The sequence below is a fragment of the Panthera onca genome, chromosome C2 (genome assembly GCF_046562875.1).
Source record: "Panthera onca isolate mPanOnc1 chromosome C2, mPanOnc1 haplotype 2, whole genome shotgun sequence".
Classification (NCBI taxonomy): domain Eukaryota; kingdom Metazoa; phylum Chordata; class Mammalia; order Carnivora; family Felidae; genus Panthera; species Panthera onca.
Genome location: NC_138347.1, coordinates 93762962 through 93787080, shown reverse-complemented (window position 1 = coordinate 93787080; position 24119 = coordinate 93762962). Strand labels below are relative to the sequence as shown.

At 40.5% G+C, this 24119-nt stretch overlaps 1 protein-coding gene across 1 annotated transcript; it reads right to left on the bottom strand.

The window, feature by feature from the left end:
• Positions 1-4382: 4382 nt before the first annotated feature.
• Positions 4383-22950, bottom strand: TNFSF10 (TNF superfamily member 10). The gene is made up of 5 exons (XM_060639215.3): positions 22727-22950; positions 16717-16854; positions 14084-14123; positions 8173-8277; positions 4383-6537 (listed from the first exon to the last, which is right to left on the bottom strand). Exons 1-5 carry the CDS (start codon positions 22928-22930, stop codon positions 6104-6106), a joined length of 921 nt encoding a protein of 306 aa, XP_060495198.1. The 5' UTR covers positions 22931-22950; the 3' UTR covers positions 4383-6103.
• Between the last annotated feature and the right edge of the window lie 1169 nt (positions 22951-24119).

The window sequence follows — 24119 nt, the reverse complement described above, 5'->3', positions numbered from 1 at the left end:
AATTCAAAAGTCTAAAGTTAAAAGTCTCATACAAATACTTTCTAAATCAGATATGGATTAGGCTTAAGGTACAATTCATTCTGAGGCAAATTGTTTTCCAGCTGTGAATATGCAAAATAAAACAAGTCATGTGCTTCCAAAATACAATGGTGGGCTAGGCATAAGGTAAACTCCCCATTCCAAAAAAGAGAAATAGGAAAGAAAGAGATGGTCAAGCAAGTCTAAACCCAATAGGGCAAACATCAAATCTTAAGGCTTAAATAATCTCTAATTAGATGCTCTGCCCACCGGGTCCAGTAGGGTGGAGATGGCATCTTTTAGGGACATTCGGGTATCCTTGCCCCCATGGCTTTTCTGAGGCATCCCAGATGGCAGCTCTCATGGGTTGGATTTGCATACCTGCAGCTTTCCCTGTGTGAAATTGCACACTGGTGGCTCTACTGGTATGGGATTGTGGGAGCATGACTCCACTAGGCATTTCCTTAGCAGGGAGCTCTCTGCATTGAGCTTGCCCTCTCTGTGGTCTTCTATCTGGTTTGTATGCCCACAGTTCTGGGTGGGTCCATTCTCTGAAATATAGGTGGAGGCAGACACACCCCATCACTCTGCTGGGTAAGGGTCAGCCCTCTATGGCTTTGGGAGGCCTGATCCTATAGCTGTGGGTGGCACCACTCTTACAGCTGTGAGCAGGAATTGTCTGGTCTGCTGAAACCCAAGGGATAGATTTCCTCTTTTTAATACCAAGGCAGCAGCCTTAATGATCTCTGAATCATTTGGGAGGGGGGGGTCCTTCTTCTCTTATCTTGAAGAATACTGTGTATTCATAGCTTAATTGCTCTATGGTCCCATCCTATAAAATCTAAGAAGTCTCACAACTTTTCTTCATTCCATTTTATCTCTTTCCCCTTCAGTCAAATTGGCTGTTTTCCTTCTAGGGTGATTGTTGTTTCTATTCACATGTTCAATCATATTGATTGGGTAGTTTAATCCGATATATTTAAAAGATGCCATTTATTTGTTTTCTGTATGTCTTATGGCTTTTGGTTCTTTACTTCCTCCATTATTGCCTTCCTTTGTGTTCAGTTAAAGTTTCATGGTGTCTTGTTTTGATTCCCTTCTCATTTTGTTTTATGTATATTCTATAGAGATTTTCTTTGTTGTTACCATAGGGATTATATTTGACATCCTAGAATTATAACAATCTAATTTGATTTGATACCAACTTCACCTGCATACAAAATTTACTCCTTTACAGCTCTGTCACCCTACTACTTCATGTTATTGGTATTACAAATTACATCTTTATATATCTTGTACCCATTAACAGATTTATGATTGTCTTATGCATTTGACTTTAAATAGTATAGAAAATAAAAATGAGTTTTACAAACTAAAATTATAATCATAATGGTTTTTATATTTTATCATGTATTTTCCTTTACTAAAGATATTTATATGTTCATATGGCCTCAAATTACTGTATAGTGTCCTTTTACTTCAACCTGAAGCATTCCCTTTAGCATTTCTGGGAGGGCAGGTATAGTGGTAATGCACTTCCTCAGCTTTTGTTTACCTAGGAATGTCTTAATTTCTCCCTCATTTTTGAAGGACAGTTTTGCTGGATATAGAATTCTCAGTTGACATTTTGGCTTTTAGCAGTTTAAATACATCATCCCATCATCTGCTTGGCCCCTACTATTTCTGCTGGGAAATTGACTCATGATATTATTGAGAATCTCTTCTGTGTGACAAGTAACTCTTCTCTTACTGCTTTCAAAATTCTCTCTTTGTCTTTGACAGTTTGATTTTAATGTGCCTTGATATGGGCCTCTTTACCTGGTTGGAGTTCATGGAGCTTCTCAGATTTGTAGATTCACATCTTTCCTGAAATTTGGGAAGTTTCTGGCCATTGTTTCTTCAAATAATCTCTTCACCCATTTGTCTTAGTCTGTTCAGGCTGCTCTAACAAAATGTCATAGCTTTTAAACAACAGAAATTTATTTCTCACAATTCTGGGGGCTGGGAAATCCAAGATTAAGGTACCAGTAGATTTCATGTCTGGTGAGACCTCCCTACCTGGCTCATAGACAAAACCCTGTTAAACTAACCCTTACCTTCCTAGTCACTTCTCCATCCAATTAACTACCCTTACCCAAGCCCCTTTGCTTGGTCATGTTTTTACAATTTACCACTCTTTGTCCAACTCATTTAAGTGTTCAACTCTAACTGCTTCTTTGGGTCTTCATTTATCTTGTGAAAGCTCCCATGTATATTTAAGAAAAATGATAATAATGAAAACTTGTTTCTTTTTTTTCCTGTTAATCTATCTTATGTCAGTTTAATTCCTAAGCCTAGCTGGAGACCTTAAGAGGGTAGAAGAGAAATTTTGCCTCCTCTACACTATCAAAAAAAATCTAAAAGATTGTGTGTATGTTTGCAAGTATGTGTGTGTATAGTCATATGACTTCCAGGCAGTTTCTAAATTCATAGGGAAAGTAAGAGCTAAGAATTGACCACGTTATTTTGTGTGTGTGTGTGTGTGTGTGTGTGTGTGTGTGTGTGTGTGTTTAGGTTTATTTATTTATTTTCAGAGAGAGAGAGAGAGAGAGAGAGAGCATGTGCATGCAGGAATGGGGGAGGGGCAGAGAGAGGGCAAGATAACACCCCAAACCATCTCAACACTGTCAGCATGGATTCCAATGTGGGGCTTGAACCCATGAATCATGAGATCTTGACCTGAGCCAAAACCAAGAGCCTGATGCCTATCCAACTGAGCTAGCTAGGATCCCTGCTTTTTAAAACTTTATTTATTTATTTTGAGAGAGAGAGGGGACCATGTTATTTTGAAACAGAGGACTAAAGAAGGTGAACATACATATTGGATATCTAGATTTGTAGTAAGGCAAATAGTAACCATTAAAGCTGGATGATATGATTGACAGGTGAATGAATAAACAAAATATGGTATATACACACAATGGAATATTATTCAGGCTTGAAAAGGAATAAAATTCTGGCATGTACTTCAATACAGATGAACGGAATATATTATGCTAAGTGAAATAAGGTAGACACAGAAGGGCAAATATTGTATAATTCTATTTACACGAAGTACCTAAAATAGACTCATAGAGAAAGAAAGCAGTATGGTGATTACCAGGGGCTGGGGGAAGGGATAATGAAGAGTTACTATCTAATGGGTACAAAGTTTTAGTTTGGGATGATGAAAATGTTCTAGAGATGTATAATATTGGTGGTTGTACCACAATGTGAATGTACTTGATGCTGCTGAATTGTATACTCAGAACGGTTCAAATGGTAAATTTTATGTATATTTTACCACAATTTAAAAAACCCAAATGATATGGATGTAAAGATGGACAACTAGATCAATAAGGGGGGAAAAAAAGGTAAGCATAGAAAGAGACCTTTGAGTGCTTGATATATGACAGAAGAAAAATTAAAATCAGTAGGGAAGAAAATGGACTCTCTCCAATGGACAGTAGTGGACAATCAGCTACTACTATGGTAATAGATAAAATTTCATCCTTATCTCACATCCCATATAAATTAGATTATAGTTGAATGATGCTATCAAACTATGAAAGGCCAGACCTTAAAGCTTTTAGAAAAAAATAGCATTATCTGCATAGTAGTGGTAGAAAAGATATCTTGGGCATAAAATGAAAATCTGTATTAGCTTTCTAGGGCTATTGGACCAAAGTGCCACAAACTGAGTGGCTTTCAACAACAGAAATTTATTCTGTCACAGCTCTGGAGTCCAGGAGTTCAAAATCAAGGTGTCAGGAAATTTCTGAGACTCTGGTCTCAGATCCTTCCTCTGAGACTGTGAGTAGAATCTTGCCTTGTCTCTCCCTAACTCCTGGCAATGGCCATCAATCCATGGTGCTCCTTATCTTGCAGTTATTCCAATCTCTGCCTCTGTCGTCACATGGAGTTCTCTCTGTGTGTCTATTTCTAAATTTCTTCCCTTGAATAAGCATACCAGTCTTATTGTATTAAAGATGCACACTATTCCACTATGGCCTCATCTTAACTTCTTGTATCTACAACAACCTTATTTCCAAATAAGGTCACATTCTGAGGTATTGGGGAATAGGACTTCAACATACCTTTTTTGGGAGACCCAATTCAACCCATAACAAAAGCATTAACTGTAAAGGAAAGGACTGATACATTTTATCATATTAAATACCAAAGTGAGCAATTAATTCATTTCTTCTGTAAGATACGTCAGATAAAATATACCATGAAAAAGAAATTAGAAGTCCTACCCCCTCCCCCAAAAATGTCCTTTTCCCCATTTTTAGTAATCTTGGTACTATAAAACAAATGCAAGTACTAGATCAACAAAAACCACACATTTTTAACATGTCATTTTTATTGAAAAAGTAGCATTTTTAAAATTTAGTATAAAAATAGAGTAAAAATTGATATTCTCTTTCATTTCTGAATTTTATATTCACAATCATTGCAGTTTTTTACTTTGAGTTTTAAATCTTTGCTTAAAAGTTCTTCTTTGAGGCGCCTGTCTGGCTCAGTAGGTGGAGCCTGTGACTCTTATCTTGGGGTTGTAAGTTTGAGGCCTTTGCTGGGTGTAGAGAGGACTTAAAAATTAAATCTTAAAAAAAAAAAAATTAAAAATAAAATAAAAAATAAACCTCACTTTGAGGTTACTTTTTAAATTCCTTGAAGTTTTTTCAGTGTAAGGGTTAAGGCAGGGGATATTTTTCATGTTTTCCCCCATATGATTAGATATTCATTTACTCACTCATTCATTTATTCACAAATACATTTTGTGTGGTTACTATATTCAGGTACTGTCCCAGGTACGGAGGTTACAGATATGAGCAGGACTAAATGTTCCCTGCTATCACAGCCTTATATTCTAGAGATAGGAAGCAGGCTTTAAAAAACAGAGTAACAAATAAGTCAATTTGTCAGTATGTAAGAACTTGACTAGTGCTATGGAAAATAGAGTACAAAGGGCCAGAAGTACCAGGTATCTGCAGCATGCTGTAAATTTAAATTTAAGTGAGCCTTTTTGAAAAAGCCCTATTTGATCAGACACATTTAAATGAACATTTGAGCACACAACCTGAAAGTGTAAATTAAGCTGTGCTTAGGATAATAATTAGAAGAGATTAAACAAATACGCCAACTAATTTTTTTCTCCAACTGGTTAGATTAAATGGCACAATGAACTATTTTGTGTCACAATTTTGGAAGATAAAAGCAATTGCTGTTCTGACAAAGGCAAAAAAATGATACAACCTTAAGGAGATGTATACTAGATAAGACATTTGGCAATGGAGAATAGGGTCGGGAGTGGGAATCAGATCTTTCTTTGGCTCTTTTCTGCTGATTTACCTGTGTTTGTCATTTCCACTTTCCCATTTCTCCTCCTGCCCCCATGAGACCAAATTCCCTGATTTCTGATTGGCAGTTCACTCATCATAGAGTCCTTTATCAAAAATATTAGTGCTTTTGTCCAGTTTGACTTTTGGTAGGAAAAAGCACAAGCCATTCAGAAATAGCTCCTTATTTGGGCATCATAAATTTAGTTTGTTTTTTTAACAACATGATATTATTTCCACCAAATCCAGATGTATGAGATACCTCCTTTGACGTCATGCACAACACAAATTGCCTTCGCACATCGCACGTATAGGCAGAAGATTGCCTCCCAAGATCATGACCTTTTACTGGTTCCCCTTTCTCTTCCAACTTTGGGAATGGCAACTTGGAAGCAACCAAGGTGATATACTACTTAAGAGATGGTCATTAATCTTCTGGAATCTTCACAAGAATAGATAATAAAGACAGATGTTTATAGGTACACAAGTGTTTGGTAACAAAATCTTCTAGATTCCTGCTAGCAAGCTGGTATCAGTAAGAGCCCAAGGTCTTTTGGCAATTTCACTTTCTTCTTGGTTGCTTTCTTAGACTTGGTCACTTTCACAGATATTAGAAAACCGTGTGTTGTTTTGGTCTTTTGGTTGAGGCAGCTTTGCTCAGGCTTCCTTGCTTTGTTGTGACAAGCAATATTTATTTAGAATACTGTTTTTCCTTTGAAGATTATTTAGCCAATTAAAAAGGCCCCAAAAAAACTGGCTTCTTGGTCCATGTCAATCAATTGCTCATTATTTACAGAGACAAAAATTCTGTCATTTTCCTTCAGCTCAAATATCCCACCTTGATAGATGGAATAGAGTCCATATTCTGAATCCTTAGACCAACAACTATTTCTAGCACTTTTCATTAGCAGTATCGGGTCAGGATAACTTGTGTATTTGTAGATATATTGTACCATTTGTTTGTTTCTCTTTCTGTTCTGTTCTGTTTCCTCAGGTTCCTGAAATCTAAAGTATGTTTGGGAATAGATGTAATAAAACCCCCTCTGATGAATAACCAGCTCACCATTCCTCAAGTGCAAATTATTCAAGAATGAATGTCCTTTTCTTGATGACTCCCAGGAGTTTATTTTCTGACCCAAAGCTTTTTCATTCTTGGAGCCTGGAAGAAGTTTAGAGAGAAAGTTTGTAGCAAAGGCAAGAAATATCTCAGTAGCCATGGCTAGCCAGTTTTTTTTGGTTGGGATTGTAAAGAATTTCAATCTAATATAAACCTTCTTGCTCCTTCAATCTTAACAAGATTCTGAATTTCTTATAGAAATCTGGAGGCTACTGTATCATTGTGACCTGTTGTGAGTCCCTTTCTTTTCTGTGCCTCATCCACCACTTAACACTATATCTGCCAAACTCAGCTCTTAACTGTAGCACAGGGGATGATTAACTCAGATGGCAATCTGCCTGGGCAGAACTTCTGTCCCAAACCCCTGCCTCCCTTCCTAGGCAGGTGAACTAAAATGAACAACACATAATGAAACCAAAAGAAATATATCTGTTTCCTTAAGCCTGGAGCTCAGAACTTATTGTTATTCCTTTGGATCACTTTGGGTTCCTTCTTGGTCTTTCTCAGCAATCCAGAGTCAAAGGCACCATTCAGACAGAAAGCATCTCTAGTACACAATAAGACAGGGCATAAGGTTTGGCAAAGAGGTCCAGATTTAAAGATCTTTAGACCCTTGGATCTTTAACTCCCAAAGACTTTAAATGAAAAAGGGCCCTACCAAAATAGGATATTCCTTTAAACTTTGGGCTCATCTCCACGATTGGTGTAAAGTTTAGTTTTTCAACAGGGCAAAACAACTGTTGTATTTCTTGATAAATAGTAAACACTAACATTATAATAATGATCTAACTCATAGGCAGAACATGTCTCTCATTCATAAAACATGAGTTCAGGAATACCAAGAAGACAACTGCCCAGGAAAAAAAAAAAATGAAAAAAAATTCCAAATCTTTTCATCTTTTAACTGATACTTGAAATTTCTTTAACTTGAGATAAAACCTTTTGTAATAATAAAAGCAACTATTTATTAAGTACTTACAATACACAGGAATTTTGCCTGTGCTAATCTTCACTATTTTATGAGTTAAAGATTATCTCCACTTCATATATGAGGAAACTGAAGCTTTATTTGATTAGGTAATTTGCTCAAAACACATCTAGGTAAAGAGGGGCTGGTATTCCAATGTGCATATTTAGACTGTAAAACTCTTGCATTGTTATAGCACTGTATGGACACCTGTTCTTTAGTTAAGAAGTACGCTTACCATATTGGCTAAGCTATATGAAACTGACATTTCTCTAAGTGAGAAATGGTCAAATATTGGCAATTTCCCATAGTTCGCCCAAGTACAAATGCCACAAGGAATAACTAGTCACTTCTGGTGAAAGTATATGACTGACTCGGAACTCCTAAGAAGGAGGAATATTTGATGGAGGGAGAAAGAGAAATTACTTTGAAGAAGAAGAAGAAAAGCACATATAGGGGCATGGGAAACTCTAAGACAGAGTTCTCCCACCAGAGGATTCTCCTGAGAGCATTTATGCCAGAGTAGTTACTGAGCTATTTTCTCTTGTAATCTTCCTTCTGAGAAAGCCGATCTGAGCCCCAGTTACCACTGAGCATTTTGTAGATAGTCATATAGACATTTCATGTAGAAAGGTGAAAGAACAAATTATTTGGAACGAATTTTTTCATTGCCTTCCGTGAAACCATGATATATTTGTTGTTTCTCTTACTTGGAACTGGGAATGTGCTTCTTCTCCGACTGGTTCCAGTTATGTGAGCTGCTACTCTCTGAGGACCTCTTTCTCTTACTAGGTAAGGAATATTTAGCTGCTTTTCTAAAAGAAAAATGACAAAGAATCTTCAGCACTTGTCAAACTACTTTTCAAATACATTGCTATTCAGAACTGTTGTTGATCAGACATCATAAGCACACTGTGCTTCCAAAATTGATTGTATGGTCGCTCATAAAAGCAGCCCATATATTAATATGATGATCCATCTATTCCAGCTTATGTTTAATTTGGAAAGTATTTTAGATGAGAAGAATAAGCAGCAACTTGGATTATAATTTATCGACATATCAGAGATAAGGTCCAACCAGAATACAACAAAATGAAGATTATGGCCCTTTTCCAAAACAAACAAACAGACAAACAAAAACCAAACAAGTAAATAACCATGGACATGTAATAACTCTGCTTGAGTCATTTAAAATGCACAAATAACCAAGTCTTGGCAAATTTCCACTTTGAGTTATATATAGAGACAATCAGAGTGATTCTGATTCTAAAGGAGTAGCAGTGTAACGATGGTCCAAAGATGCTACGAACTGGTATCCAACAGTCATCCCTTCACTGCCCCCCCCCCCCAAGAGAAATATGAATTGGCATACTGGTCATGATAATCAATATGTAAACATAAAAATCACTGGCTCACTAGATCATAATAAACAAATAACACCTATTGATCACATTCCAAAGTACTTTGGAACAGACTTTAAATATACAAATTCAACATATTACCCTTTAATTTTTAAATTTTTATTTATTTTGAGAGAAAGAGAGAGAGATAAAACATGATTGGAGGAGAGGCAGAGAGAGAAGGAGCGAGAGAATCCCAAGCAGGATCATGTTCAGCATGGAGCCCATTGTGGGACTCCATCCCACAACTCTAGGATAATAACCTGAGCCAAAATCAAGAGTGGGACACTCAACTGACTGAGCCACCCAGGTACCCCAACAAACTACCTCTTCTTAAAAAATCAGTTTAAACGTCCCAAGTGTGCTTCTACTGGTTGTTAAGATAAATTATATTCTTTCATCAAGCAAATATTGCCAGAACTAAGGCACTGCACTATGCTGTATATGGGTTGCAAAGATTAGCCATGGATTACACTGACTGAGCCCTCAAGGGACTTACAGTCTTTTAGGAAAAATATAAATTAGAAAGTGAAAATTTACCTGTGAGAAATATAAATAAAGGGTGATGGGTGTTCACAAGAGGGAGAGATTCCTACTTATTGGAGAATTGAGGTCAGGGGAGGGTTTGTGCTAACGCTTACTCCAATAAACCAAAGTGCCCATCACATCTATGCCAGGCACTCTTTTAGGAGCAAGGAGACAGAATATAAATAAATGAATGCAAACAAACATTTGAGGTGCAAATGGCAATTTGATCTGAATAGGATGAGGATGGGCAGGCTTGGGAAGGAGGGCTAGAAGAAGGGCATTCTCTGAGATCTAGGCCAGAGGCCAGAGGCAGGACTCACAAAGCATTCCTGGGACACAGACAAGGGAGGAGTTCAGTTTTAGGCTTGAATGAGGAGCCAAACTGTAGAGGATTTGAATGTTAAACTAAGAGATTTGGATTTTACAGGATGTGGATTTTGAATGATTTGGGGCAGGGAAGTGAAGGGACAATGTGTTGTGCTTTAGGCTATCCTGTCTCAAAGAAAGCTGTGATGATTAGAAGGTGAGAGGGCTGGAGACTGGCAAGTAAGTGATCAGGACTGAGAACAGGAGGCCTTAATCTAGGCTAGTAGGTGGGGGAACTGAGAAGAGGTGGTAAAAAAGGGAAATAATAAATAGGAAACGGGAATCTCTTCCATCTATCTGGTATGAGTTGTTGCTTATTCAGGATGGGAAGGCATTTGTACAGTACTGAATACAAAATATATCATGAGGATGCATGGTCAATTACATAATGCTCTCAGAATGCTCAGCTTTCAAGGTTGATGTGTCCATTCACCTTGAACTCCCACTGTTAAATAATTCATAATGCCTTGCCTGCCCTTAGACCTTAACACTTTGTTTTAAAATATTCAATAACTGAATCCAATTATAAATATCTTGCATTTGAGGTCATTGCAAGGATATGGGAAGGCCTAGATAGAAAAGCAAATTCTAAAGAGGATATTTCCTCTTTAGAGGCTATAGCAAACACTTCCTAGAAAAGAAACCTGTCAATGTGTCTATTTGGATGTCATCAATACATCTAGGTATGCTGATTAGTATATGATTTCTACATTTCATTGGGATGAGTGAAAAAGAGTATTTTTCTTACAACACTGAAAGTGTTATACATACATCTACTATAGATCGTAGATCTGTTGTGCCTCATCAGAAGAGGAAGAGTATTCAATGTTCTGACTACCACTTTTGCTTTTGGGGAAAGAATGCTTAGACCCTGGGATCAGGTCTTATCTTGTTTAATAAAAGCTATTTAATAAAGAAAAATGGGAGTTGTTAAGTAATGAGGAAGCTTATCATATTGAAAAAAGATAGGTGACCGGGCACTTGGGTGGCTCAGTTGGTCGTGTCCAACTCTTGATTTTGGTGCAGGTCATGATCTCCCAATTCATGGGATCAAGCCCTCCATTGGGCTCTGCATTGACAGTGAGGAGCCTGCTTGGGATTATCTCTCCCTCTTTCTCTGACCCTTCTCTCTCTCTCTCCCCCTCTCTCCCGTCTCTCTCTCAAGATAAATAAACATTAAAAAGAAAAAAAGGAAAAAGAATAGTTGAAAAGTAGAAAGACATCATTACAACACTTATATTGAAGAACATTTTCTTCTCTGCCAGGCTGGTATGCCCTAAGTCTCTGGTATATGTATTCAGGCCTCTATGGCCATTAACATGGGAAAATGGGACAATGGTGAGCCAAATGCAGAAGTAGCAAACTGATTTAATAGTTTCATTTACTTATGTATTAACTTTAAAAATATGTATTAAGAACCCTCTTTTTTGAGAGAGAGAGAGAGAGAGAGAGAGAGAGAGAGAGAGAGAGAGAGAATGTGTGCATGAACAGAGGAGGGGCAGAGGGAAAGGGAGAATCTTAAGCAGGCTCCACACCCACCACAGAGACTTGCTCAGGGCTCAATCTCACGACCATGAGATCATGACCTGAGCAGAAATCAGGAGTCAGACACTCAACCACTGAGCCACCCAGGCACCCCGTATGAAGAACATTCTATGTGGAGAGAGATGGTGGTGGCACAGTATTGTGAATGCACCATTTGCCACTACACTGTGCACTGCAAAATGGTGAATTGTAAAATTTTTGAAGGTAGTGGGGTAGGAGGGTCCTGAACTCACATCCTCCCATGGACACACCAAGGCTATAACCACATATAGAGCAATGCTCTCTGAGAAGGACCTGAAGACTAGCAGAACAGCTCTTCCACAGCTAAAGATATAAAGAAAGAGCCACATGGAGAAGAGTTGAAAGGGGCAGAGACAAGTCCGGTCAGGACCCACACCCCAGGTGAGGCGATCTACAAGTTGGGGGGATATCATAGGCGTGAAATTCCCCCTGGGGAACAAGGGATTCAAGCTCCACATGGGACACTGACCAGGGGCCTGCACTGGGAAGACAAGCTCTCACCATGTCCAGCTTTGAAAATGAGTGGGGCTCAACTCCAGGGGAGCCAGCTAGCACCACTCGCCTCATCCTGGCATTACCCTGTGGACCTGTCCCCCTCAATCTTCCCATCCCCTAAAGCAGCTGGGCTGAGATCAATTATCCCCATGAAGCTGCTCCTTTCCTGCCACATGCCAGGGGTGACCTCAGCTGAGACCGGCATCCTTCCAAAGTGGCTTCTGACCCAGGGCAGGTAACCAGAGCTAGGGCCAGCCACACCCACCAGCAGTTGTGGCCTAGTCACTACAGGAGGATACACACAGTCCACACAAGGATCACTCTTGAAGTGCCTGATTCTGGTGACCAGAGAGGATTATATTTCTGGTCGCCACAGAATACCTTCTACATAAGGCCACTCCTTCATGAAAAGATGCTCAGCATTGCTCATCATCAGGAAAATAAAAACCAAAACCACGATGAGATACCACCTCAGACGTGGTAATAACAAAAGGACAAGAAACAACAAGGGTTGGTAAGGATGTGGAGAAAAGGGAACCCTACTACATTGTTGGTGGGAATATAAATTGGTGCAGTCACTGTGGAAAACCGTATGGAGAGTTCTCAAAAAGTTAAAAATAGAAAAACCATATGATCCAGCAATTCCACTTCTAGATACTTATCCCAAGAAAATGAAAGTGAAATCACTGTCTCGAAAAGATATATCCACCATTATATTCATTGTAACATTGTTTATAATAGCCAAGATATGGAAGCAACGTTAAGTGTCTATCAACAGATGAATGGATAAAGAGGCTGTGGTACACACACACACACACACACACACACACACACACACACACTGGAACATTATTCAGGCATAAAAGAGAATAAAATCTAGCCATTTAAGACAACATGGATGGATGCAGAGGGTATTACGCTAAGTGAAATAAGTTAGACAGATAAAGACAAATAACATAAGATTTCACTTATATGTGGAATCTAAAATCAAACAAACAAAACAAGACAAAAATACTCATAGGTACGGAGAACAAACTGGTGGTTGCCAGATGGGAGTGGGGTGAGGAGATGGACGAAATAGGTAAAGGTGATTAAAAGGTACAAATTTCCAGTTGTAAAATAAATAAGTCACGGTAATATAAAATGCAGCATAGGGAAGATAATGAATAATATTGTAATAATTCTGTATGGTGACAGATGGTAACTATACTTATTGTAGTGTGCATTTTGTAATGTATATACATGTCAAATCACTATGGTGTACATCTAAAATGAATATATTATTGTATGCCAACTATACTTCAATTAAAATATAAAATGAGAATGACACCTTTTATCCCCCCCAAAAAAAGATTACTTGTATATTATGTGAATTTCATCTCAATCAAAATACATACATGCGTGTACAAAAGGTGGTCCACCTAAGGGCCAGGGGAATAAAAGATTCTGCTAGGTTTGGAGCATAGAGTTAGGTGCTAGGTATAGAGAAATGAGAGAAATAGACATGTGTTCTATCTTTATGTATCTTTAAAGTAGTGGGGAATCAGCACACAGATAAAAAATATATAAAAATGGAAGGAGATGAAAGGAGGTGCTTGTTATCTTACCTAAATAAGGTAGCCAGGGACATTCTCTCTGAAGAAGTAACATTTAGGCAATAGTTTGAGAATGAGAAGGAGTCAGTTGTATGAAAAGCCAGGAAGGGAAGAACCCAGCCTGGGGAATAGCCCTTTGAGGGGAGCCCTTATGGGTTAAGAGCAGGGTGCTGACCATGAAGAAGGTGACCATGGGTGAGGGACCATGAGAGAGTTGTGGTGGGTGGGTCGGTGGGTGAAGGATTGCTGGGAAAAATGACGAAGTGAGGGGCTCTTGCATAAAGAAGGGCATAGAGCTTAGTGGTGGTCAGAAGCAGAGAAAAGATGAGTTACTTGGGGGCCTTTACTTATCTTACTTCCAGCCATGTACCAGAAAGGATTTAGATGGCTCATTTATGAAACACTGGCAAATAAAAGATAAATAATGGAAGAAATTGAGATGAAAGGAAAATCCACATTGGGAGAAATAAAGTTTTGACCACAGGTGGGCCACAGATTTGGCCCTAAGTGTTCTGCCAGTGCAAATAGGAAAATAGAATCAAGTGTTTTGAGACACTGAGTAGGAGTTGGAGGGGGGATATGTGGATGCGAGCAGAGAAGAAGAGCTGGAGAACTAGTCACCCTGTCATGAAGTTGACAGTAGAAAATTAAAATAACAAAAAAAATACTACCTGGAACTGTAGGAATGGTTTCCTCATAGGTTCTCAAAATCTGCAAACAGTATTGAATAAAGCTTGTTAATTTCCCTAAAAATAATTAAACTGACTACAGAATGCCTATGGCTCTTCTTGCGGGTGTCTGAGATGAAATTTCTACATAAGACATCAACCCCAGAAGCTTTAGTTGTTCAAGCACAGAGTTTGTGTGGGGTAGGGTGGGAGATGGGGTGAATACTGAGGCAGAGGCAGCTGTTCCTGCATGGTGACCGAGGATGGTCCTATGTCTGGGAAAGTTCTGTTTCTGGATAAAGTCTTCAAAAGGCCACACCTGAAGCAACACAGGAGGAAGGTGCCAGCTGCCAAGTTAGGACAGGCTAATGTTCCCTCAAACCCCCTTGTAGCTAATGGATGTGGCAACCATGCCACTTCACTCTCTCTGTGTGGGGTGTGTGTCTGCACACAAATGTGTGTATATGTGCACTACGTAATAGCGTTCAGGAGCTTTGCATTGGGCAGACCCAAGTCTCAAGATATAAGGCACACTTCCTCTCTCTTGGGATGCCCACAGACACAGAGCCCATCAAGCCGGGACCTGCAACACTGTCATTCTCTCATTTCTGACATGTGGCTAGGGCATTCTTCACATCAACATAAAAAATAATGTCTTTACTAAACAACTAACATCACTTTCTTTGTACTAACCAGTGGGGAAAACCAGTAAGAAAGAGAGAAACCTTAGCCTTTCTATCAGACGGGCTAATGCGGACTGCTCATCCACAGCTTCTAAACTCCCCTTCACCCAGCTCTGCTACTTGGGCCTTTATCCATCACTGCCTTCCTTTCCTGCCACTGTTGTTAATTTTGAAACTGCCAGAAACTCCCCTCCTCTGTACTCCCACCCCAGAGCAGAAGCTCTCTGCCTTCCCCTTGGCCTCAAGCCCTGACCTGGTAATGGAGGGTCTGCCAATAGCACAATGGGCACTGGCATATGGAAGGGAAAGGAGCTGTGCCTCGGCATAGTCTCTGTGTCTCTCTCATTCTGGGACAGAAGGGAGGAAGGAAGAAGGAGGAGCAGCAGGAAAGAGAGAAGGGTAATTCCTACAGCTTGGGAAACAGATTAAAAGAATAATGACTGTCTGGTCAGATGGTCCAGATTCAGATCTGTCAATCATTAGCTCTGGAAAACTTTGCTCGTTGCTTAACTGATGTAAACTTTAATTTCTTCATCTATTTAAAAAATAAAAAAGAGGAAGATAATAATGCTTCCTTCCTCACAGAGCTGTTATGGGGATTAAATGAGATATCCTACGTAATGGGCATAGGATGTTTACTGGAAATAGTCTGTTCCATTAATGGTGCCTGGAAAAAAAAAAGGGAACTCTTTTCCCCCTTTTTGTCTGCATCCTCTCCCAGCTTCTGACTGTTCTAGTTAGTGGCAGCATATGAGGATGGGGGGGAGAGAGAGAACAGCAAGAAAGAGGTATGTGCAATCTATCCCCACCCCTTTTCAGTCTCCAGATTTCTGCCCTAGTTCTGAGTTTCTCTCCCCTGCCACCTGTGGGTTTGCCCCCATGAACACCAGGGACTGCAGAGTCCCATTCATTCCTCGGTCTTCTCGGGATGTTTCCCACCCCTGGGCCTTTCCTCGTCCTCGCCACTTGGGGCCACAGAGTCACAGCTGCATCACTATAGCTTGTGCTGTGAGCTGGTGGGCACCCTTTCCCGGCCTCCAGCCGAAGTGAGATTTCATTTCTCATAGAAATGGCATCATAGATGACATCTGGGCTCTACTATGAGGACTGTTGGGGTTATAAATCAGAGCTCTAACCACTGACATAACACTTTTTCAGTGGAAAGACAGGGCACCAAACAATGGACTTTCAATCATATCTTTAAAACACATCTTCTTCCCGCCCTGGGAATGTCCCCAGTATTTTTAAAACAATAACGGTGTATCCTAGTTTACAGAGTATTTTTATATCCATGTTCTGTTCTGACCTTTCTGGGAGGCAGAAGGCAAAACTATGAAAGCAAAATGATATAATTTAGTGAAATAAACTACTAGCTAACATAGTGTTTCTGCTAGAGATCCTGCATCCATAAACAGATCATATTTTGTAATTTGTCACTTATTGACTATATATTGAGATGTCATCACCTTCAATTTCTCAAAGCGTCTCTTCGTTCCCTCTTCTTTCCTCTTTTTTCATCTCTATGTGCATACACAAATAAAGATATATTTAATTGCAGACATCAACAAGGTGCAAAGATTATAAAACACCATTATTTGGCATCTTTTGTCTTCTGGACAACAAAACCACACACATCTTTTATCATTGTGTGATCTTGAACACATTGCCCAGTCTGTGCCTCAATTTTCTACAATGTGAGATAAAAAGGGCAGACTAGTTGGGGAGGCTCTCTGGAGGAGAGGAATGAGCTCTAGCCTGGGAGTCAGCCAGGCCCCTCTGTTTGGTGCTGTTCCACTTTCTTCTAGTTTTAGGAATTTGGGGGAGATCACTAAAACACTCTGGGCCTCTGTTGTCTCCTTTGCAAAATGAGGCATCTACGCTTGATGATCCTAGGTGTTCTTTCTCTTGCGACCCTCCACGTCTGCTGGCGGAGTGACCCGGTGGTCCACCTACCTTTCTAACAAACTGACGGAGCTGCCATTTCACTTGCCAGCACGGGGTGTTCATACTCTCTTCATCATTGGGGTCCCAAGAGATATCGTCTTCCTTTAAGAAACAAGCAATGCCACTTTGGGAGTATTTGTCCTGCATCTGGATTAAGATGGAATATAATACATTATTATAGAGAAATGCTTTTTATTTTTGTTAATTTACAAGTTAAGACAACAGGAACTGATGACAGATTCAGAGAAGTCTTGGTACCTTGGATAAGCTTGTGGGTTGAAATAAACAGTAAGCATGCTGTCCTTTGTCTTGTGAATAAAAATAAGCAGTCAGACGTGGTGGGAAGGATACAGGTGTGGGCCAGACATCCTGGGTCACAATGCCCTTCACTGATCCTGCCGTTAAACAGCTGTGTGTCCCTCAACAAATTGCTTTTTCTCTTCTGTGTCAATTTTTCATTTGAGTTTTGAGCTGGTTCATTGTGGTGATCTTTGAGGTCCTTTCCACCTCTGAGATGGGGGGGGGGGGGGCGTCCCATTCTAAAGCTGGGAAGCTATCTAGGTACAAAGTAGGCAATAGAGTCCATTTAAATTCCAGCACCCTAAATAAAAAATTAAACAAATCCTCTGGGATGCAGACGATATTGTGTAAATTCTAGTTATTGTGATTTCCAGTCCTCTGGATGGCCAAATCTGGACCATATTGCCACTGAAAATCTTAATGTTGTCTCATTAAATGTCCACACTAGCTAGGGATTTACCTGCAGAGACCTGAAACACCATTTGAAGGTTTGCCCCCTCCTTCTGAGAGCAAACAGTTATAATGGCCAGGTAATTTTCAATAAAGTCCTAGCTTGATATTAAACACACACACATACACACACACACACACACACACACACACACACACACACACACACGTGTGCATGCACACATGGAACAAATGCATGCACGCATATATCCCAAACCACTCAGCACATTGCAGGGTGATAACTGGTTAATTTTACAAAGAAAAATGGGAAGTCCATTCAAGGCCAGACATTGTTTTTTGTTTTTTTTTTTTCTTTCCTGTTTTCGTTTTTAACAAGTGGGATTGAGGATATGTTATTTCTCTGTACAGATCTGAATTGTCTTTCTCTAGGGAAATAAATGGGAAAATGGCCATTTTTATCTGTTGTTTGAACTTAGGGGACTCCCAAGGTTGAAGGAAAGACCAAACAATGATGCTCCTTCTCATAAAAAGACAATCTCATTCCAGATCAAAATAACTTGTTTATGGGAGGTCCCAGCCAGAGTCAGCTGGTTCTGTACTCAGTCATGCACTCCTTGGACATTTGATCCAGGTCCTTCAAGTGCAAAAGTACAAACCTAAGCTGATTAATTCCTTCCACACACTCTGGCATAGAACATTCATTTACTTTTAAATGTTTGTTTTCTTTCTTCCTGTCTTAAGTTACAACAGTAAAACATTCAGCCTAGTAAATGTAGTAGGGGTAACAGCTGGGGCCACCTGAGTAGAGACACAACTAGCAGTGGAGTCAGTCAACATCACTTTGTCCCTACCCGCCCCATGGCCTTCTCCTGTAGAGTTCTGTTTGCATCTCCAACATATGTGGGAGCTGAAAAGCATTTCCCAGAAAAGCACTCAATTACGTATAGTTTAGAAATATGAGAACATATCTAGCAAATCGGGGCGTAGGATTGGAGAGGAAAAGCTGGATGTAGTACAAGGCCTGAGGGTGATTCCAGGAAGAGCAAGTTAGCTTCATTGGACACTGTCCCAGTGCAGCCGGTATGGGTGTTCTCTGGCCAGACATTGGTATGATAAAACTGAATAAACAGGCTCACAAACTTCTGTAACATGTTGAGATGAAAAGTTGTGCATGACACAGAAAGGAGGGAGTGATTTATTTTCTTACTTCACAGCAGTTAGAAGCTGTCTCAGCAGGAAAAGATGAAGAACATGGAGGATAGGGCCAGGGGCAAGAAAGGGCAGAGCTGAGCACTGACTGAGACTGGGCAGCCATGGTAGCTGGCAGCTGACTGTGAACCAAACTGGGTGGAAGCAGGGACTAGCCCAGGCCAGAACCAACTGCTACCTATAGTCTCTGGCTGCCCACTGGGGGTTTTCCAGAAACATCTCTAGCAGGTGGGAGGGAGAACCCTGAAAGCTGAGTAAGATCCTAGGTGTACATGGGAGGGAGCGTGACAAGCTAATGTGACTCCATTGTTACCCCCAAACTTAATGAAGCCTAGAAACATTGTTGGTACACAGGCAACCTGGAAAATATAGGAAAGTAAAGGACATTTTACTAAATGAAAAATAAACAAAAAACACACTAAAATCACCCTCATCCTACTTCCTAATTAAGCTCTGGATGATCTCTCTTGTTTACAGGGCTGTCTGTGGGCAGTTTTGTGCGTGATTGTTTTCTCTTAAGACTACATAAAAATGTCATGTTCTTTAAATCTACATGAAAATCATATATAGATAGCATAGATGCTTTTATGTCATTCACTGTAGAAAATTTATAAAATACAGAAAAACAAGACACCCATATACACCAAAAATACAGGAAAAAAGACACCCATAATCCCACCATTTAGAAGTCACAATGACCAGCATTTTGGTATTTCTCTTCTAGAAACCCAGAGAGAAAGCCCCAACCACCCTCCCTATCCCCACATTTTCTTGTATTATTATATTTGGTGGTTTCTTCTACAGACTTTGGCCAATGCTGGTGACTAGATGCGTGAGTGAGGGGTTGCTGTGGTTGTTTCAAGAATGATTCATGAGGATTAATATGATGTGTCTCTCTTTCCCCTTCTTTTGCACATCCTTTCCACTTCAAAGCATGAATTTCCTGCCTCGCACCTCAGACCAGAGCTATTCTCTCCCTAACCACATGTGGGTGTTGGGGCAGGGGGATGTGTGTGCTATTTTCATTTGTATGCTTCTCAGGGACACAGCTTTCACACAGACTTACTGCTCTTCTGCTCCAAAAGCCCTTGGTTTTGACAAGTGGATTTCCACTGTCTTGGTGTCATCACAAACATGGTGGTTGTCTAGGCCACGGCCAGCCAGTCCTTCGCAGGGCTTTTGGGCTACAGGGTGGACTCCTTTGCCAGTTGACTCAGGGACTTTAAGGTGGCAGCACCGACCCTCTCTGCTGCCCTGACATTAGTGTCTAACAACTATTTTCTGCAAACCACAAATACCATAAAGAACCACTTATGGAGATTGGTAGATAATGGTCCCCTTCTCCTTTGTCTTACCCATCTATGATACCACAGTGATAGGCAGCCCCCTTGTCACAAAACGTTCTCAGAGAGACAAACTTTAGAGACTAAGCCCATATTTATTGATCATGCTTGCTAGTCTATAGGCTTATTTGGGAACGTCCAGTTAGACGTTACTCAGCTCTCCTTAGGCCACACTCCCTAAAGTCCGCTCAGTGTCTTTTCTAGAAAGTTTCATTAGCAAAGTAGAATCTGTGATTTATTTTAGAAAATTAGTACTTATGTTAAGTATGCTTTTCCAAACTTTACACAACCAAAGAGACTCAGATTCATTTTTCCTTGCAAGCATTCCTGGTGAAGAGGTGGAAACTTCGGGGCGCCTGGGTGGCTCAGTCGGTTAAGCGTCCGACTTCAGCTCAGGTCACGATCTCACAGTCCGTGAGTTCGAGCCCCACGTCGGGCTCTGGGCCGATGGCTCAGAGCCTGGAGCCTGCTTCCGATTCTGTGTCTCCCTCTCTCTCTGCCCCTCCCCGTTCATGCTCTGTCTCTTTCTGTCTCAAAAATAAATAAACGTTAAAAAAAAGAAATAATAAAAAATAAATAAATAAATAAATAAATAAACGTTAAAAAATTAAAAAAAAAAAAAAAAAAGAGGTGGAAACTTCAAGAAACTTCTCAATACAATGGCCACAGTTTATTGAGCACTTACCTAATGCCAGGGTTCAAAATTGGACTTTCCCTTTAACCAGCTTTATAATCTTGGACAAATCGCTTAACTCCAAGAGTCTTAGTTTACTTATGTGTAAAATGGGGTAATTATATTTACAAGACTTTTTTTTAGAGACAAAGAGTGGGGGAGGGGCAGAGGGGGGGAGAGAGGGAGAGGGAGAGAGAGAGAGGGAGGGAGAATCCCAAGCAGGCTCCATGCAGAGCCCAATGCAGGGCTCAATCTCATGACCCTGGGATCATAACCTGAGCCAGAATCAAGAGCTGGATGCTCAACCAACTGAGCCACTCAGGCACCCCTACAGGATTTTTATAAGGATCAAATAGAGCAATATTTTGCAAAGTTCCTGGAACACAGTATTTGCTCAATATCTGTTAATTCTCTTTCCTTTCTGGCACTCTCAATGAATTCTTCTGCGTGTCTATAAACATATGTGTATATACATGTAACTACACAATCAAGAAAAACATATGCACACGGGGACATGTTAAGATTTGAAATTTCCATTTTTATAGAATTCAAAAAATTACTTGACCATAAACACAGACAATTGCATGAGTCTGCTCAGTCAAGAACCAGTTAATATAGTCTTAAAATTAGGCCAACTTGTAATGTCAGCAAATTGAGGCAATGATTTTCTTTCGTAATAAAGATACAGACTCATTCTGCTTATGCTGCAAAGTCAACAAAGGTTAGGACATTCTAGATCCAAACTTGTAAACACAGCAGTATTCCAGACTCTCATGCAGACTTAGAACTAGAGGCATGCTTATAGTTACATTGATGTTTTAGTTGCAGACATACAGCCTCTTCTGAATACAGCAAAGCTGACTTTACTGGTCATCTAATGGTAACCATCACTTATATAATTACTTGCGAGTCAAACAAGAGTCTACTTCATCCAAAGTCAAAGGAAAAATTTGCAACTATCTGAGATAACCAAATTTATACTCCACAGGGTATACAAACTACATTTCCTTAACAGATACTCACTCTATGGCATTTGGATAATTTATATTTTTCTGAGACCCTTCTACTTGCATTTCCTAGCCAGCTGGCAGATGTTAAGATTGCCTTATTAGTGTGCATCACAGGGTGCAAATATATTAACCCTGTAGACAAATATATTAACACCTGTGGAATGTTACTTAGCTGCCTGAAGACCTGATTTCAACTCTGCTTCCAAAGCTCTGTCTGAGCCTGGATAAGTCATTTTGCCTGGGGGTCTCTAGTCTCCTCATCTATGAAATAGGGGGGTGTTCAAAGTTCCTTCCAGCTCACAGTTCTCTACTATATAATACACAATTAGTCAAAAAATACATAAGAAGCCACAAGCTGACTTGGTTTATTGTCAGCAATTCTGCATTCATAGTTCCAAACGGTTTATACAGTTGAGAAGTACATGAACTAAAAAGCCACTAAGGTTTTTTTCTCTGTCAAATGTACCTGGATTCCTACTTGACCACCCACAGGCATAGAATAATTGTTTTATTTTCAATTATTTTATCATGAACAGTAAAATGCTGAGTCCATATGGTAACCTCTTTATTACAGGCTTTATGTGTGGCATGTCCACGGCCGAGGAATAGACGCGTGCCAGTCCTTAATATCCTCTCTACTGTCAACACAGAAGTGCCACAGATCTAAAACCAAAACATGTTTCTAAGATCTGACTTACCCTCCACCCCATGTCTTGGAGGAAAAAGAGAAACCTGATAACATTCCAAGACTCAGGTCTGATTTTAGTTCGATTGCTAGTATTGTAAACTATACATAGTGTTGAAGAGAAAAAAAAAAAACCACCTCCGGAGTTTTGTTCCTGCATCTGCTAGTAGCTGGTACAGCCAGTTCTGTAGCTGCATTTGGTTCACACAATCTTTTCAACTTACACTTTGACAAGGTCCTCAGCAATTACATGCGTTAGCAGTTAGGGTCCACAGGCAGAGAGAGGGAACAGTTTTTCCTACTGTAAAGTCTTCACAGAGGAGGAAACAGAGGCAGTTAACCAGGTTTGCCGAGAGCCTCGGTCAGGAACTGTGTGCATTGTACTGACCTGCCTCAGTTCACTGGTGAAGTACATGTAAGTCACGGCCACGCAGAGGGACTGCAGGAGCACAGTGAAGATCAGGATCAGCACACAGGTCTGCCCGGGACTGGGGCCCGCCGGGGCCTGCATCTCGACCACGGTCCTGTCCTCTCCGACAGTCACTGCTGCAAAGGCAGCCAGACAGCAGGTTGTTGTTGTCGAACCAACCATCGGGGGTGGAGCCCTTCTTAGGTTTCGTTTATTAAAGAAATAATCAAAGTGAAACTGAAACAACATGCTGGAAGCCAGAGGAGCCAGAGAAACACTAGTAAAATTCTGGGAAGTTCTTTCCATTTTATAGGAATGTCAGGGACCAAGGAAGTAAACACACAGGAAAAAATTGTTCAGGGCACGTGGGTGACTCAGTAGGTTAAGTGTCCCACTTCAGCTCAGGTCATGATCTCACGATTCAGGAGTTCGAGTCCTGTCTCCGGCTCTGTGCTGACAGCTCAGAGCCTGGAGCCTGCTTCAGATTCTGTGTCTCCCTCTCTCTCTGCCCCTCCCCTGCTCATGTTCTGCTTGTGTCTCTCTCTCAAAGATAAATAAACATTAAAAGAAGGTTTTTTTTAAATGTTTTGAAGTTGGAAGGACTGTGCGTTAAGTCAAACAGCTCCTCCCGCAATGCTCAGGGCCTTTGGGGTCCTGTGGATGCACCTTTGCCCAGCAGCTGTACTGGTTCCTAAGCTCCCAGGCTGCATCTCCTGTCAGCAGCCTATCACTGGGAGCAGGACCACAGAGGTGACCCTGAGCTGAGGCCACTCTGGTCTGGAGATGCAGACTGCACTGGGAAAAGCATCCTTTGTCATCTACCCAAGGTCACTCATGGCCCCATGCAGCACTCAGCAGCCTGGCTGGTGTCTTTGGTTGGGAGGTGTGGTGTGGGGAGAGCAAACAACCCCTGGGGCTCAGATGCCTGAAGTCAGATACTGGCCCTGCTGCTTCCTGATGTGTCACCCTAGGTGGATTTCTAAGGGCCTCGTTCTTAAGCTCCAGCATCCATGGGATGATGGTAGCACCTACCCCAAAGAGCTGTTGGAGGGTGAAATGAAATATTCATGCCTGGCTTCCTGGGGGTGCTTAGCAAATATAGGCTGTAATGTTTCTAGCAACAGAAATGGAGAGTGAAGTGGACAAAGGGTGGAGCATGGCCAGCTCTTCAACTTAATAAAAATTAAGTCCCATTTTACTCCTAAGCAAGATTTTATTGACAGTGAGATAGGGAATTCCAGAAAATGTACCTGAGTGGTTTAGACCAGCTACATTTACGTCCGAGGATTAATGAGATAGAGATGCAAAGCATTCATCATGGTCTCTGGCACCCCACCCCAAATTATATATATACATTTGCTTTTCCATCTTT

Excerpts from the sequence above, each read along its gene's own strand:
- TNFSF10 (XM_060639215.3), bottom strand. The coding sequence starts at position 22,930 with ATGGTTGGTTCGACAACAACAACCTGCTGTCTGGCTGCCTTTGCAGCA. Across the intron at positions 14,124-16,716 it reads TCCGTCAGTTTGTTAGAAAG|ATTTTGAGAACCTATGAGGA; the intron begins GTAGGTGGACCA and ends TACTGTTTGCAG. Across the intron at positions 6,538-8,172 it reads AAGCACATTCCCAGTTCCAA|GCTCCAAGAATGAAAAAGCT; the intron begins GTAAGAGAAACA and ends AACTTCTTCCAG.